Source organism: Anolis carolinensis, chromosome 2, assembly GCF_035594765.1.
Source record: "Anolis carolinensis isolate JA03-04 chromosome 2, rAnoCar3.1.pri, whole genome shotgun sequence".
NCBI classification, from domain to species: domain Eukaryota; kingdom Metazoa; phylum Chordata; class Lepidosauria; order Squamata; family Dactyloidae; genus Anolis; species Anolis carolinensis.
The window spans coordinates 9,942,767-9,958,099 of NC_085842.1; the positions used below are offsets into that span (position 1 = coordinate 9,942,767).

The 15,333-nt window shown below is 43.6% G+C and overlaps 1 protein-coding gene and 1 long non-coding RNA gene across 2 annotated transcripts; one reads left to right on the plus strand and one right to left on the minus strand.

The window, feature by feature from the left end:
• Positions 1 to 1,541: 1,541 nt before the first annotated feature.
• Positions 1,542 to 6,124, minus strand: LOC134296977 (uncharacterized). Its single transcript, XR_010003740.1, has 2 exons — positions 5,881 to 6,124; positions 1,542 to 2,329 (listed from the first exon to the last, which is right to left on the minus strand). It is a non-coding gene; the product is annotated as an uncharacterized LOC134296977 (long non-coding RNA).
• A 19-nt stretch (positions 6,125 to 6,143) lies between these two features.
• On the plus strand, positions 6,144 to 8,756 carry LOC134296920 (zinc finger protein 420-like). Its single transcript, XM_062973086.1, has one exon. The coding sequence runs from the start codon at positions 6,290 to 6,292 to the stop codon at positions 7,934 to 7,936; it is 1,647 nt and encodes a 548-aa protein (XP_062829156.1). The 5' UTR covers positions 6,144 to 6,289; the 3' UTR covers positions 7,937 to 8,756.
• Positions 8,757 to 15,333: the final 6,577 nt, after the last annotated feature.

Genomic DNA, 15,333 nt, shown 5'->3' on the forward strand with positions numbered 1-15,333 from the left:
TAGTCATTTTTTCCAACCTCTTTCGGGCGGATGAGTTAGAAACCCAGAGCTCAGGGGTAGATTTTGGAGCCTCCAGTGGCCTAGGGGATAAAAGCCTCGTGGCTTGAAGGTTGGGCTGCTGACCTGAAGGCTGCCAGGTTCGAATCCCACCCGGGGAGAGCGCGGGTGAGCTCCCTCTCTCAGCTCCAGCTCCATGCGGGGAGATGAGAGAAGCTTCCCTCCCACAAGGATGGTAAAACAGCAGAACATCCAGGCAACGTCCCCTGGGCAACGTCCTTGCAGACGGCCAATTCTCTCACTCCGGAAGCAACTCGGGTTGCTCCTGACACGAAAAAAAAGCGATAGATTCTCCTGAATTGACCGACTGGCCCCCTGTTTCAGTAGTGAAGGAGCAGACCTGATCGTTGGTCTAAAAAATGGAAAAGTACTTGGATCGGAGTTAATTATCCCGGAGATTTTGACATCGGATCCTGAGTGGTGGACTCTCTTCTTGGTGGCAGTCTTCACCATCATTAACAACACGGGCATCCTACCAAACCACTGGCAATTTGCCATTATAGTTCCAATCTACAAAAAAGGTGACCCTCCCGATCCTTCCAATTACTGGCCAATTAGCCTTCTATCGGTAATTGGAAAGCTTTGTGCAAAATTCCTATTAATAAAGTTGCAGACCAGGCTGGACCAGAACAAAACCATCAGCCCTGAGCAAACGAGTCCGTAAGGATAAATCCGCCTTGGATCACTGCTTCGTACTTTCTCAAATACTCCACGTGTTACTGCATTACTCCCAGTTTTTAATCTCTCTTATCTTGACATCCATTGCTTAAACTACTAAAAAGAATCCCCCCAAAAGTTGATCTGTCTTCTATATTATTGTCCATTATTTTTAAATCTAGTAGTCCTGCCTTTCTTCTTCGGTCATCTTCTTGTATTTGATCTTGGTTCAATTGCTTGTCTTTTCTTTTCACTATTTATACCCCGCCCTTCTCGCCCCGAAGGGGACTCAGAGCGGCTTACAGAACACGCATACGGCAAACATTCAGTGCCTGATTCTACAATTAACAAGGACAGACAACGCAGACACAGGTAAAAACAACTTTTCCCATCTTATTTTCGGCATCTTGGAGGCTGTGCTCAACACTGGACATGGGGGAGGGGGGGGGGCTGTCACTTCATCTTCCATGTTGAGGAGCTTCTTCCCGATCAGTGTCCTTAAGGGCATCTTTATTACCTCCCCACTGAAAGCAGTACCTATTTATCTACTCACATTTCTGCTTTCGTCCTGCTTGGTGGGCAGGTGAGCTGTGGCTATTTAAAATTGAAATAGACTGAACACATTCCAATTCCAATTAACACGTTAAAATATGATACGATGTAACAAGTGACACAAGGTAAATGACAATATAACAAAATTTGAAAAATGTTCTGCTCCTGGTTTGAAAGTATCGTTTCCTGTTTTATTGTGCATTCCTTACTTGGAAAGGAGTTGCTCTACTCCGAAAACTTGGTTTTGTGGCTGCCACAAAGGAGTGAGAATTGAATTGGTTGAGACCTGGTGATGAGGAATTTATTGAAAAACCAGAGCAAAATGTGCTACAGCAGGATGTCCCTCCCGCAGAAACCAAGTTTTTGGGTTTGAGAAACTTTCCCCATGTTTTTGTGATGGAATCCATTAGGAAATGGCATTTCTTAAGTTCTTCTTGATTGTTCCTGGCAACTTGCTCCTTTTTAAAGAAAACTGTGGTATCGTTGTATTTATTACCAAATGAATTTTAGAAGATTATTAGTCAAATCTGTTTGTTAGTAAGTTAGTTATACGTACACGAATTAATAGATACCATTATCCTTCACCCCCCTTTCCCGCTACACAGCCTTTCTATGAACTAATGTCTCTTACATGAGGGGTTTGTCCATACTATTTAAAACAGATATAAAACAATCATCTGTTAAAGCACCACATTTTAAAATCTCATTCTTCTTGATCTCTTGTTCAGCCCATTTTTTCTTTTTTTATCTTCCGATCAGCGTTTTTAGTTCCAACTACTCATAGTTTTTTGGACTTCTCCTTTCTTTAATATCTGCTTTCACTACGTCCTGCTTTCACCATTCAAGAATATAATCTCGCTCATTCTTGTTTAAAGGCATTGTGGTCTCTTTCTTGGCCTTTGTTTCCTGTGCGGCATTCAGCATTTGCTTCAGAGGTCTGAACAACCTGTGTCTCCTTGTATATTCCAGCTCTTTTTGAAGAGATTTGGTTTGGCCTCTTCTTCTGGCCCCAGATCTCTTCTGTGGTATCTCCCAACTAAATTGGAGGCTTCTCTTGTTCCACCTATAATAATAATAATAATAAACAACTTTATTTTTATATCCCGCCCCATCTCCCCAAAGGGACCACAACAGGAACAAGCCCAAAACAACAACACAACATATTTGACAGAAACTTAAAACATTCCAACGATACACAAAATAAAATATGGACAATACATTAAAATCCAAGCAGATAAAATCAGAGTAATTAAAAGCAAACCAGCGGGGACAGGTTTCATAAAGTGCTGTTTAATGGAAATAAGTAACAGCGATAAAGTGCCATATGCTTTTAAAACATAAAGAAGTATTCTGATGACAGCTCTATTGGGCCTATTCATTCAAATGCGCTCTGGAACAACCATGTTTTCAATTCCCGGCGGGAAAATGGGCAGGGAAGGCGGTAACCTGATCTCCTTAGGGAGAGAGTTCCAGAGCCGGGGGGGGGGGGGGGCACTGCCGAGAAGGCCCTCTCCCTCCCTCGTCCCCACCAGCCACATTTGAGAAAAAGACTCCTCTCGCTCCCGCCTTTGTCTCAAATGCGGCTGGTGGGGACGAGGGAGGGAGAGGGCCTTCTCGGCAGTGGCCCCCATCCCGGCTCTGGAACTCTCTCCCTAAGGAGATCAGGTTAGCTCCTTCCCTGCCCATTTTCCGCCGGGAATTAAAAACATGGATGTTCCAGAGCGCGTTTGAATGAACAGGCCCAATACAGCTGGCATTAGAATGCTTCTCTCTGTTTTAAGGGCATACGGCACTTTATCACTCATTTCCATGACACAGCACTTTATGAAACCTGTCCCCGCTGGTTTGTTTTTAATTCTATGATTTTATTGCTTGGATTTTAATGTATTTATTATTTATTTTGTGAATCGTTGGAATGTTTTTGGTCAAATGTCTTGTGTTGTTGTTTTCGGGCTTGTCCCTGTTGTAAGCCACCCCGGGTCCCTTTGGGGAGATGGGGCGGGATATAAAAATAAAGTTTATTATTATTATTTATATTATAACAGATTTCATATGCAATAGGGTAACAGTGTAAATCAATGTTTCTCAACCAGGGGGTCGGGACCCCTGGGTAGGTCACGAGGGGGATGTCAGAGGTGTTGTCAAAGACCATCAGAAACACATATTTCTGATGGTCTTAGGAACCCCTTTGGCAGTCCTTGTGAATGTGATCAACAAATTCTCTGGTTAATTTGGCTCGGAGCGGTTTACAGAAATAGATTAAAACAATACACTTAGCTTTAAATTAACAATAACAACAATAAAAACAACAATAAAAACAGACATAGCCCCGAGTTTTTCACCCATTGAATGCTTGTCGGAAGAGCAAGGCTACAATCGAGAAGGCTCTCTGCCTAGTAGAAGACAAATGATAAGTCCGTATGTTAGGGACTTCAAGCAAATTTTGGTCTTTGGACCGAAGTAATATCTGGGGTTGGTGGTGGGATAAGCGGGCCCTCAGGTACGCCGGCCCCAAACCATGTAAGGCCTTAAAGGTTAGTACCAGTATCTTGAAAGTAGTCCGGTACTCAATCGGTAGCCAGTGCAGCTGTTGTAGAATTGGGGTGATACGCCACCTCGCCGGCACCCCGGTGAGAAGACGAGCTGCCGCATTTTGCACCAGCTTCAGTTTCCGGATCACTGACAGAGGAAGGCCAATGTAGAGGGCGTTACAGTAGCCGAGCCTCAAGGTGACCGTCGCCTGGATCACCGTAGCCAGGTCGTTCCTAGAAAGGTAGGGAGCCAGTCGCCTAGCCTGACGTAGATGGAAAAACGCAGATCTGCTCACAGCAGAGACCTGGGCCTCCATTGTGAGCAGAGGGTCCAATAAGACACCAAGACTTTTTACAGAAGATGACGGACGCAGTGTCTCGCCATCCAGGGTAGGCAGCTGCATCTCCCCCCCACCCGGACGGCCCAGCCAAAGGATCTCCATCTTCGCTGGATTCACCCTCAACCTGCTGGCACGCAACCATCCAGTAACGGCCTCAAGGCACTGATGGAAACTATCGGGTACGGAGTCCGGCCGGACCTCCATCCTCAGAATGAGCTGATTGTCATCAGCGTACTGGTGGCACTCGAGCCCAAAGCTCCGCACCAGTCGGGCAAGCGGTCGCATATAGATGTTAAATAATAGAGGAGAGAGAATAGCTTCCTGTGGACCCCACAAGTTAGCGGAGACCTCTCGGAAACCATCCCTCCCCTCACCACCCGCTGTCCCTGATTCTGGAGGAAGGAGGACACCCATTTAAGGGGTATCCCCCTAACCCCCGTCATGGCTAGGCAGTGGGTCAATAGATTGTGATCGACCGTATCAAATGCTGCTGTGAGATCCAATAACACAAGCAGCGCTGATCCGCCTTGATCCCTTTGGCAGCGAAGCTGATCTGTGATGGCAACTAGCACAGTCTCCGTCCCGTGCCCCCTACGGAAGCCGGACTGGAAGGGAACAAGTCCGGCTGTGTCATTGAGGAACTGCTGCAACTGTTCCGCTGCTGCCCTCTCAACCACCTTGCCCAGAAACGGAAGATTCGAGACTGGGCGGTAGCTAGCGGGAACCGAACGATCCAAGTCTGGGCTCTTCAGCAGCGGAGATACCATCGCCTCTTTTAAACCCTCTGGAAAAACTCCTTGCTCAAGGGAGCTATTTATTATATTCAACAGAGGTTCACGTAATCCCTCCAGGCAAGATCTTACTATCCAGGAGGGACACGGATCGAGGGAGCAGGTGGTCGGCCTAGTTGCAGTCATCTGGTGGCACAAGCTATACCTGGTACTACCCAGATGACGGTCAGAAGCATCATCTTTAGCACATAATTTTAGTTCGAGCCACAACATTGTTTCCTGTGCAAAAGCAAACTTTTGCCTTTATTTTTCCTCCATTTACAATGTAATGTCTTCCTGTCCTTGTTGCCTTTCTGTGAATCCGCTGCAGTTTGCCAATGTCCTTTCTAAAATGGACTGAACTGAGCAGAACTGGGCAGGAATCATGATGTCTCCCACCCAAGGGTGCTGTTGGAGTGCAGAAGGATCTGGAGGGCAGCAGGATTCCCACTCACCCTGGGGGTCTATCCATCTGTCTCCTCTATACCGCCTTCTCTCATGTACTGCTGCTAGGCTGAGTGCCTTGGCTCTGGCTGAAGTTACATACCTTTGTGGTATAGGTTTTGTAAGAATGCAGTATGTCAAGGAACTTTGTGGCCTAATGTGCTCTCAGTGTCTCCAGGCGCCTTGCTTTAGAAACGTGGGGCAGGGATCACGCTGCAGGGAAAGAGAGGATCAGGAAAATATCTCTCCCCCAAGTTGGAGGAAGTATTTTTCTCCCAAGACTGATCACTTGGGATAGTCTGTCCATACAGATGGCCACTCAGGTTTTGAGTGGAGATGTGAAGAAGCGGGATCTAGGTAGGAAATGCTTTGCATCGTTAGGCCCTTTCCGTGTTGACCATATTATTAGAGGCCTTCCTTTACCAAGGTTGGATTAGACACAGGATCTTAGGCCGCTATCCCCTTTGCAGGGATTGTTCTTTGTTGGGCAAGTGTTAAAGTGCTTCTCAGCAGGCAACGGGCTCTTACCAGTTGGGCCAGTCTTTCTCCCCTCTTCCCCTGTGATTGCTACAGCACTAGGCTATTGTTCTTCATGTTCAATGAGATCTTTCTGTACTCTGCTCCTAATAAGATTTTCCTCTTATTCATCTCGCAGGTAACCTCTAAACGAACCTTATGAAGAAAACATTGCCGTTTGCCTTACGTCTGAAAGGAAAGTACGCAGGATTAACAAGAACAAGAAATAAATTGGAGAAATTATATTTCAAGCTACATACCTTTAAATGTAAGGAAAGGGAGGACTGTGCTGTAAAAAGAGGGGTTGGTAAAGAGAAAATAAGGCTACAGCAATACAGAGACTGGGAAGAGGAAATGTCCTATTCAGGAGTCCATATCTGTGAACTTCAGGCATAATATTAGAATAATAAATGTTTAAAAAATGGAAACTTCATTGTCAAAATCACACACAGGGGAGAAGCGACATAATTGTAAGGACTGTGGGAAATGTTTCATTGAAAGAAGTTCTCTTGCTAAACATCAACGAACTCACACAGGAGAGAAGTCATATAAATGTGTGGAATGTGGAAAGAGCTTCAGTGACAGTGGACATCTGCGTATCCATCAAAGGATGCACACAGGAGAGACGCCACATACATGCATGGAATGTGGAAAGAGCTTCAGTCAGAGTGGAAATCTACGCACCCATCAAAGGATTCACACAGGGGAGAAGCCACATACATGCATGGAATGTGGAAAGAGCTTCAGTCAGAGTGGAAATCTACGCACCCATCAAAGGATTCACACAGGGGAGAAGCCACATATATGCATGGAATGTGGAAAGAGCTTCAGTAAGAGTGGACATCTGCGTATCCATCAAAGGATGCACACAGGAGAGAAGCCACATACATGCATGGAATGTGGAAAGAGCTTCAGTGAGAGTGGACATCTGCGTATCCATCAAAGGATACACACAGGAGAGAAGCCACATACATGCATGGAATGTGGAAAGAGCTTCAGTCGGAGTGGAGATCTGCGTATCCATCAAAGGATGCACACAGGAGAGAAGCCACATAAATGCATGGAATGTGGAAAGAGCTTCAGTCAGAGTGGACATCTGCGTATCCATCAAAGGACTCACACAGGGGAGAGACCACATACATGCATGGAATGTGGAAAGAGCTTCAGTCGGAGTGGAGATCTACGCACCCATCAAAGGACTCACAAAGGGGAGAAGCCATATAAATGTGTGGAATGTGGAAAGAGATTCAGTGAGAGTGGACATCTGCGTATCCATCAAAGGATGCACACAGGAGAGAAGCCACATACATGCATGGAATGTGGAAAGAGATTCAGTAAGAGTGGAAATCTACGCACCCATCAAAGGATGCACACAGGAGAGAAGCCACATACATGCATGGAATGTGGAAAGAGATTCAGTGAGAGTGGACATCTGCGTATCCATCAAAGGACTCACACAGGGGAGAAGCCACATACATGCATGGAATGTGGAAAGAACTTCAGTGTGAGTGGACATCTGCGTATCCATCAAAGGACTCACACAGGGGAGAAGCCACATAAATGCATGGAATGTGGAAAGAGCTTCAGTGAGAGTGGACATCTGCGTATCCATCAAAGGATGCACACAGGAGAGAAGCCACATACATGCATGGAATGTGGAAAGAGCTTCAGTCAGAGTGGAGATCTACGCACCCATCAAAGGACTCACACAGGGGAGAAGCCGCATACATGCATGGAATGTGGAAAGAGCTTCAGTCAGAGTGGAGATCTGCGTATCCATCAAAGGATGCACACAGGAGAGAAGCCACATACATGCATGGAATGTGGAAAGAGCTTCAGTCAGAGTGGAAATCTACGCACCCATCAAAGGATGCACACAGGAGAGAAGCCACATAAATGCATGGAATGTGGAAAGAGCTTCAGTGAGAGTGGAAATCTACGCACCCATCAAAGGACTCACACAGGAGAGAAGCCACATAAATGCATGGAATGTGGAAAGAGCTTCAGTCAGAGTGGAAATCTACACACCCATCAAAAGATTCACACAGGAGAGAAGCCACATAAATAGGACAAGTGCAAAGAAGCAGAATGGTTGTCCAAAGAACTTCTAACGACTATGACTCAAAAGGGACATGAACAGGAAGTGGAAGGGGAAGAAATCATATAACCATAGAGTTGGAAGAGACCTCATGGGCCATCTAGTCCAACCCCCTGCCAAGAAGCAGGAAATTGCATTCAAAGCACCCCGGACAGATGGCCATCCAGCCTCTGCTTAAAAGCCTCCAAAGAAGGTTCCACAGCTGAACTGCTTTCACAATGAGGAACTTCTTCCTTATGTTCAGGTGGAATCCCCTTTCCTGTATTTTGAAGCCATTATTCTGCATCCTAGTTTGCAGAGCAGCAGACAATAAGCTTGCTCCCTCCTCCTTATGGGATTTTGGCCTGCATAAATAGGGGCAGAGTGTCTAGATCCAGGGAAGTCATGCTCCCCCTCTATTCTGCCTTGGTCAGACCACTTTACCTGGAATCACACTGTGTCTAATTCTGGGCACTGCAATTGAAAGGAGACGTTGACAAGCTGGAATGTGTCCAGAGGAGGGCAACTAAAATGATCAAGGGTCTGGAGAACAAGCCCCATGGGGAGCGGCTTAAAGACCTGGGCATGTTTAGCCTGCAGAAGAGAAGGCTGAGAGGAGACATGATAGCCATGTACAAATACGTGAAGTCATAGGGAGGAGGGAGCAAGCTTGTTTTCTGCTGCCCTGGAGACTAGGACGCAATGGAACAATGGCTTCAAACTACAGGAAAGGAGATTCCACCTGAACATCAGGAAGAACTTCCTCACGGTGAGAAGGGCTGTTCGGCAGTGGAACTCTCTCCCTCGGACTGTGGTGGAGGCTCCTTCTTTGGAGGCTTTGAGGCAGAGGCTGGATGACCATCTGTCGAGGGTGCTTTGAATGCGATTTCCTGCTTCTTGGCAGGGGATTTGAGTGGATGGCCCATGAGGTCTCTTCCAACTCTGGGATTCAATGATTCTATGATTTAAAGTGAGTAAATCGAGATAAAAATCAGCATGCAGCAAGAGTTTTGTAGATTGGTTTTTCTATTAGTTTTGTTCTTTTTATGTAGGTTATGTGTCCTTGAAGCTTTAATGTTTCTTATGTAGTCCTTTCCTTAAAAATGCCAAAATTGTAATTTATATTAAGAATTATCAGAACAACCTATTAAGAGGACAGAAATAAAGCCAGGAAAGCTCCAGTTCTGGACGGATTGGGAACAGAATATTACAAAAGTATTAGAGAAATACTGACTGCAACAATATTAGAATTGTATATTGGAATAATGATTGTGGAGAAAATACCAGAATCATGGAGGAAGTCATTCATAATATTAATATGAAAAGATTTAACAGACCCAGGGTCTTACAGGCCTACATCATTAGTTAATCAGGATGCAAAGTTTTTATCAGTTATAATAGCCAATAGAATGAATAAATTCATGTACAAGTATATATTGAAAGATCAATCTGGGTTTGTAAAAGGAAGACAAATGTTACGTTTGATAGGGAGAGTATGAAACAAAATATGTGTGTCTCAAGAGAGGAAGTTAAAAGTGGGGATACTAGCATTAGATATATTTAATGCTTTGATTGTGTAGCATGGCAGATAATAAGTGAGATTATGAATTAATTTGGAATGGGAAGTAGAATAAAAGGATGATTAGAACAATTTTATTTGCTATGGTGATAGAATTATTTGCAAACGCCATCCAAAAAGGTAAGAATGTAGAAGGTGTAGGAATAAAGGAAAAGCAGAAGGTGAGCTTATTTGCTGATGACACATTGTTATTGATTAAATATCTGGGTAGGTCAAATGGATAGGAGAGAGGATCATTAAAAGATATTTGGGAAAACAACGGGTTTATATTATACAAAGAAAAAAGAAAAAGACTTTATAGAACAGAGCCATACGGGAATTAGAATCAAGAACAAATTAATATACCTGGGAGTAAGTATAACAAAGGACTTAAAAGAAATAGAAGAGGTAAATGTAGTAGCATTGAGGAAAATAGTTCAAAAAAAATTAATACACATCTATCTTGGTTTGGAAAGACAGCAATACTAAAAATGAAAATGCTTCTGAGGATAAACTTTATACTTACATATACCTTATATTTATAACGCCATTTCAGATTACAGAAGAAGAGTTGAATACATTATTTCTTTGCAACATTTCTACCCCACCTTTCTCCACCCCAAAGGAGACTTATTTGGACAAATGATAAATACTGTAATGGCAGTCAAAGAAATTGACGAAACAAGCTACAGAACAGATCTCAAAAAGAAGAAGGATTAGCGCTTCCTCATATGAAAAAATATTATAAAGCAAACAGACTGAGATTGGTTATACAAGGAATGATGAAAAGGAGGATGTAGAATAGTTAATAATGGATTCAGGAAAAGTGGAAGAAGAAATTCGGAATATGTTTTAAAATAGTTTATGAGAAAAAAAATTAGGTAAACTGGGAACCCAATGTTGAGTAATGCAGTAGAAATATGGAACAAATACAGGAGAAAGTTAATAACAGATGGCTCAATAATAACCCCAATTATAATGGAAAAGACATTTCCAAAAAATAAAAAATATATATGATGGATAAAAAAATTAAGGGGAAAAACTTAGATAAAATAGGGGATTGGCCAAAGGTTGGAATGAAGAAAGAAAAGATTAGGAACATAAAAATTTGAAAGGAATATCCAGTAAAATTTCTAAAATATTAATTGAAAAAAACAAAGGAAAAGTAAAGAATAACACCTTCAAGAAGATTTGGAAAGAAGATATAGGAATGAAAATCAATGAAACAGAGGGGTTACAATTATGGGGACAAAGACACTTGAAAAATATATCCATATGTGTTAAAGAAAATTATTATTTAGTTGATATGGAAATGGTACCTCACACCCATAAGAATAGGAAATATAAATAAAAACTACTCAAACAATTGCTGGAGAGGATGCCAAGAATCGGGAACATACATACATATGTGGTGGCAGTGTCAATATATAAATAATTTCTGGGGAAAAGTATTAAGAGAGATAGACACAATGAACATTCAAATAGAAAGAAGTCTTAGCATGGCTTTATTCTCATTATATAATAATAAACAGTTGGAAAAAGAGGACAAAGATGCGATAACAAACGCATTAACAATTGCAAGACTGCTTATAGCAAGGAATTGGAAAAGGGAAATAAATATAGAGATAGAAGAATGGTATAAGGAAGTATGGAAACTGGGAAGAAATGATAGGTTGACGTGGAGAGGGATTTAGAAACAAAGTGGTTGTGATGATGTCTGGAGAAAATGTATTGGAAGAGGATTCAAAAAGAAAGACAGAATTACCTCCACAAGAGGGAATGAAAAGGAATTTTGGACAGATGATAAATAAAAAAAGTGACTTGGGGGAGGGTAAGAAATCTGTATAAGCGTGAAAATAACAGTAGATGCCAAATGTTAACGTACTGTAGATTGTACTGAATATAATGTGGCTGCTGTAAAAGGATGTACGATTTTTTTTAAAAAAAATAATAATAAATGTATTTGTAATTTGTATAAATATGCATTTGTTTTTCTTTCTTGTCTTTGAATATAAATTATTTTTAAAAACAGATTATGATGTAGCAGCTATAAAAGCCAATGTGCTTCTAGGCTGTCCCGATAGGAGGATTCTGTCTATATCCAAGGAAGTCACGGCCTCCTTTCTTCCGCTTTGGTCAGATTCACCTGGAATGACCCTGTCTCCAGGTCTCGGTCCCACAATTCAAGACGGATATTGACAGGTCAGAATATCTCCAGAGACGGGATGTAGAGAAGGGCGGAGAGAGACAGCTGGGTATGTTTCACTTGGAGGAAAGAAGGAAGGGCTTCTCCCTCGGCAGGAAGGAAATGTTGGATCCCAAAAGGGTTGGCCGTGGTCAGGATGAGAGGTGGACGGAGAGGAAAGGCGTGTCCATGAGACCCCGTGTTGCCTCCTCCTGGAATGGACTCCTAGGACCCTAGAGCCGGAAGAGACCCCCAAGGGCCACCCCGTCCTGCCCCTGCCATGCAGGAAGGCACAATCAAAGCACTCCCGATAGAGAGCCTCTGCAGAGAAGCCTCCAGAGAAGGAGACTCCACCACACTCTGAGGCAGCCTAGGCCACTCTCCAACAGCCCTTACTCATTCTTATTGTGTATCTTTGTATATTAAGAGAAGACCTGTAAATAGTTATAAGTAGTGAATAAATCAAGAATAAAACCTCCAAGGATTTTGGATGAAATTCAGAACTCAAGAGTGTTTATTCAAAGAGACGAACTACTTTACAAGGCCAGAGGCTGTGAAACTGTGACCAGGACTCTGCAGTGTTTTGGGGGTTGGAATCAACTCCTTGCCTATGAGACAGTCTGTCCCATTGTATAGCTGGAGGAGGCCGTGAGAGGACTGAATTCACCTGCCTGTCTAGCAGGGGTCTTGTGTGTGTGTTTTACTCTGCTTCTCCTTTCCTTCCATCACTCATTAACACCGACTAGTTGTGCAGGCCTCACCTACACAACAGAAAGCATTTCCTGAAGGTAAGAGCTGTTCAGTAGTGGAGTCTGCTCCTATCGGGAGTCCATAAGAGTCTCCTTTGGAGGTTTTTAAGCTGAGATGGTATGACCATCTGTTGGGGGTGCTTTGGTGGTTTATTCCTGCGTGGTCTGAAGATGATTAGCCCCTCAGCACACAACCCAAACTGACTGGGAGGAGGAGGAGGAGATGTGTGTTCTTTCGCCATGAAACCACTGATCCCGTGGGTCGTGGAGTCCAGCCCCATTCTCTCCAAGCAGCGTCACCAGCCAGACCATCCTCCGCAGGTCGCTCTCCAGCCCCTTTTTGGGGTCATCCAGAGAGAGGAACCCCCATCTCTCTAGGCCCTTGCCTTCTTACCCAAATCAGAGATTCACAGAACAGTATATTTGGAAGAGACCATGAGGGCCATCTAGTCCAACCCCCTTCTGCCAGGCAGGAAAAGCAGAATCCCTTCCAGAATCCCCGCAGGGTTCAATACTGTCTCCCACGCTGTGTAACATCTACATGAAGCCGTTGGGAGAGATCATCTGAAGTTTTGGAGTTCAATGTCATCTGTACGCAGAGGTCTTCCTTGTCAGTCGCAAGGCCAAACAGGGCACAGGGTCACAGCCTGTGTTGGATGGGTTACCTGTCCAAACGTCTCTCCCCTTATGAACCATCTCGGAGTCTAAGACCGTCTGGAGAGGCCCTGCTCTCAATCCCGCCCTCTTCGCTGGCATGATTGGCAGGGATGAGAGACAGGGCCTTCCTTCTCGGTAGTGGAAAGGATGGGAAGAGAAGAGAAAAAGGAAGGAAGGGCAAGAGAAAAGAAGACAAGGGAAGGGAAGGAAGGAAGGGGAAGAGAAAATAAGGCAAAGGAAAATATGGGAAGAGAAGAGAAAAAGGAAGGAAGGACAAGAGAAAAGAAGACAAAGGAAGGGAAGGAAGGAAGAGGAAGAGAAAATAAGGCAAAGGAAAATATGGGAAGAGAAGAGAAAAAGGAAGGAAGGGCAAGAGAAAAGAAGACAAGGGAAGGGAAGGAAGGAAGGGGAAGAGAAAATAAGGCAAAGGAAAATATGGGAAGAGAAGAGAAAAAGGAAGGAAGGGCAAGAGAAAAGAAGACAAGGGAAGGGAAGGAAGGAAGAGGAAGAGAAAATAAGGCAAAGGAAAATATGGGAAGAGAAGAGAAAAAGGAAGGAAGGGCAAGAGAAAAGAAGACAAAGGAAGGGAAGGGAAGGGAAGGAAGGAAGGGGAAGAGAAAATAAGGCAAAGGAAAATATGGGAAGAGAAGAGAAAAAGGAAGGAAGGGCAAGAGAAAAGAAGGCAAAGGAAGGGAAGGAAGGAAGGGGAAGAGAAAAGAAGGCAAAGGAAAATATGGGAAGAGAAGAGAAAAAGAAAGGAAGGACAAGAGAAAAGAAGACAAAGGAAGAGAAGGAAGGAAGGGGAAGAGAAAATAAGGCAAAGGAAAATATGGGAAGAGAAGAGAAAAAGGAAGGAAGGGCAAGAGAAAAGAAGGCAAAGGAAGGGAAGGAAGGAAGGGGAAGAGAAAAGAAGGCAAAGGAATATATGGGAAGAGAAGAGAAAAAGGAAGGAAGGACAAGAGAAAAGAAGACAAAGGAAGGGAAGGAAGGAAGGAAGGGGAAGAGAAAATAAGGCAAAGGAAAATATGGGAAGAGAAGAGAAAAAGGAAGGAAGGACAAGAGAAAAGAAGACAAAGGAAGGGAAGGAAGGAAGGGGAAGAGAAAATAAGGCAAAGGAAAATATGGGAAGAGAAGAGAAAAAGGAAGGAAGGGCAAGAGAAAAGAAGACAAGGGAAGGGAAGGAAGGAAGGGGAAGAGAAAATAAGGCAAAGGAAAATATGGGAAGAGAAGAGAAAAAGGAAGGAAGGACAAGAGAAAAGAAGGGAAGGGAAGGTAAAGCAAGGAAAGAAGGAAGGAAGGGCAAGGGAAAAGAGGGCAAAGGGATGGAAGGGAAGAGAAAAAGGGAAGTAAAGAATGGCAAGAGAAAATAATAATGATGATGATGATGATGATGAATCTTTATTTATATCCTGCTTTTCTCCCTCACTGGACCCAAAGAGGCTTACGACATATTAAACTCACATAAACAACAATCAGAGAACATCAATAATATAATATAATAGGATAAACAGATTAAGAAAAACAATTATAGTTTGCATTCAAGTTCATAAGGCATCAAATGAGACATATATTGTACTCTACTCCAGTCCATAACATATGATAGGCAAAGGAAGGGAAGGCAAGCGAAGAGCAAGAAAAAGCAAGGAAAGAAGGCAAGAGAAAAGAAGGCAAAGGAAGGGAAGAGGAGAGAAGAGAAAAAGGAAGGAAGGGCAAGAGAAAAGAAGGAAAAGGAAGGGAAGTGAAGGGAAGAAAAAAGGAAGGAAGGGCAAGAGAAAAGGCAAAGGGGAGAAAAGGGAGGGAAGAGAAAAAGGATGGAAGAAGAAGAGAAAAGGCAGCAAAGGGCAGGATGGGAAGGGAAGAGAAAAAGGAAGGAATGAAGGGCAAGAGAAAAGAAGGCAAAGGAAGGGACAAGAAGACAAGGATAGAAGGAAAGAAGGAAGAAAGGGGAAGGAAGGGCAAGAGAAAAGAAAGCAAAGGAAGGGAAGCTTAGAAGGCAGACCGTATTTTAGTTCTTGCGAACCACTGGTAGTCCGTGGACCACTGGTTGAGAGCCACTGTCTGAAAGGGAAGGGGCTAACTCTGGCTCCCTCCCATAACGGCCATTTACAATATTCAAGCTGACCAGTCCTGACTAAAGAGGAAAACAGAGGATGTGTCTGTAGGGGCACAACGTTCACAAACTGGACATTTAAACCAAGGTGGAAATGGAGCTGGAAACTAAGACCAGAAGAACAAGTGA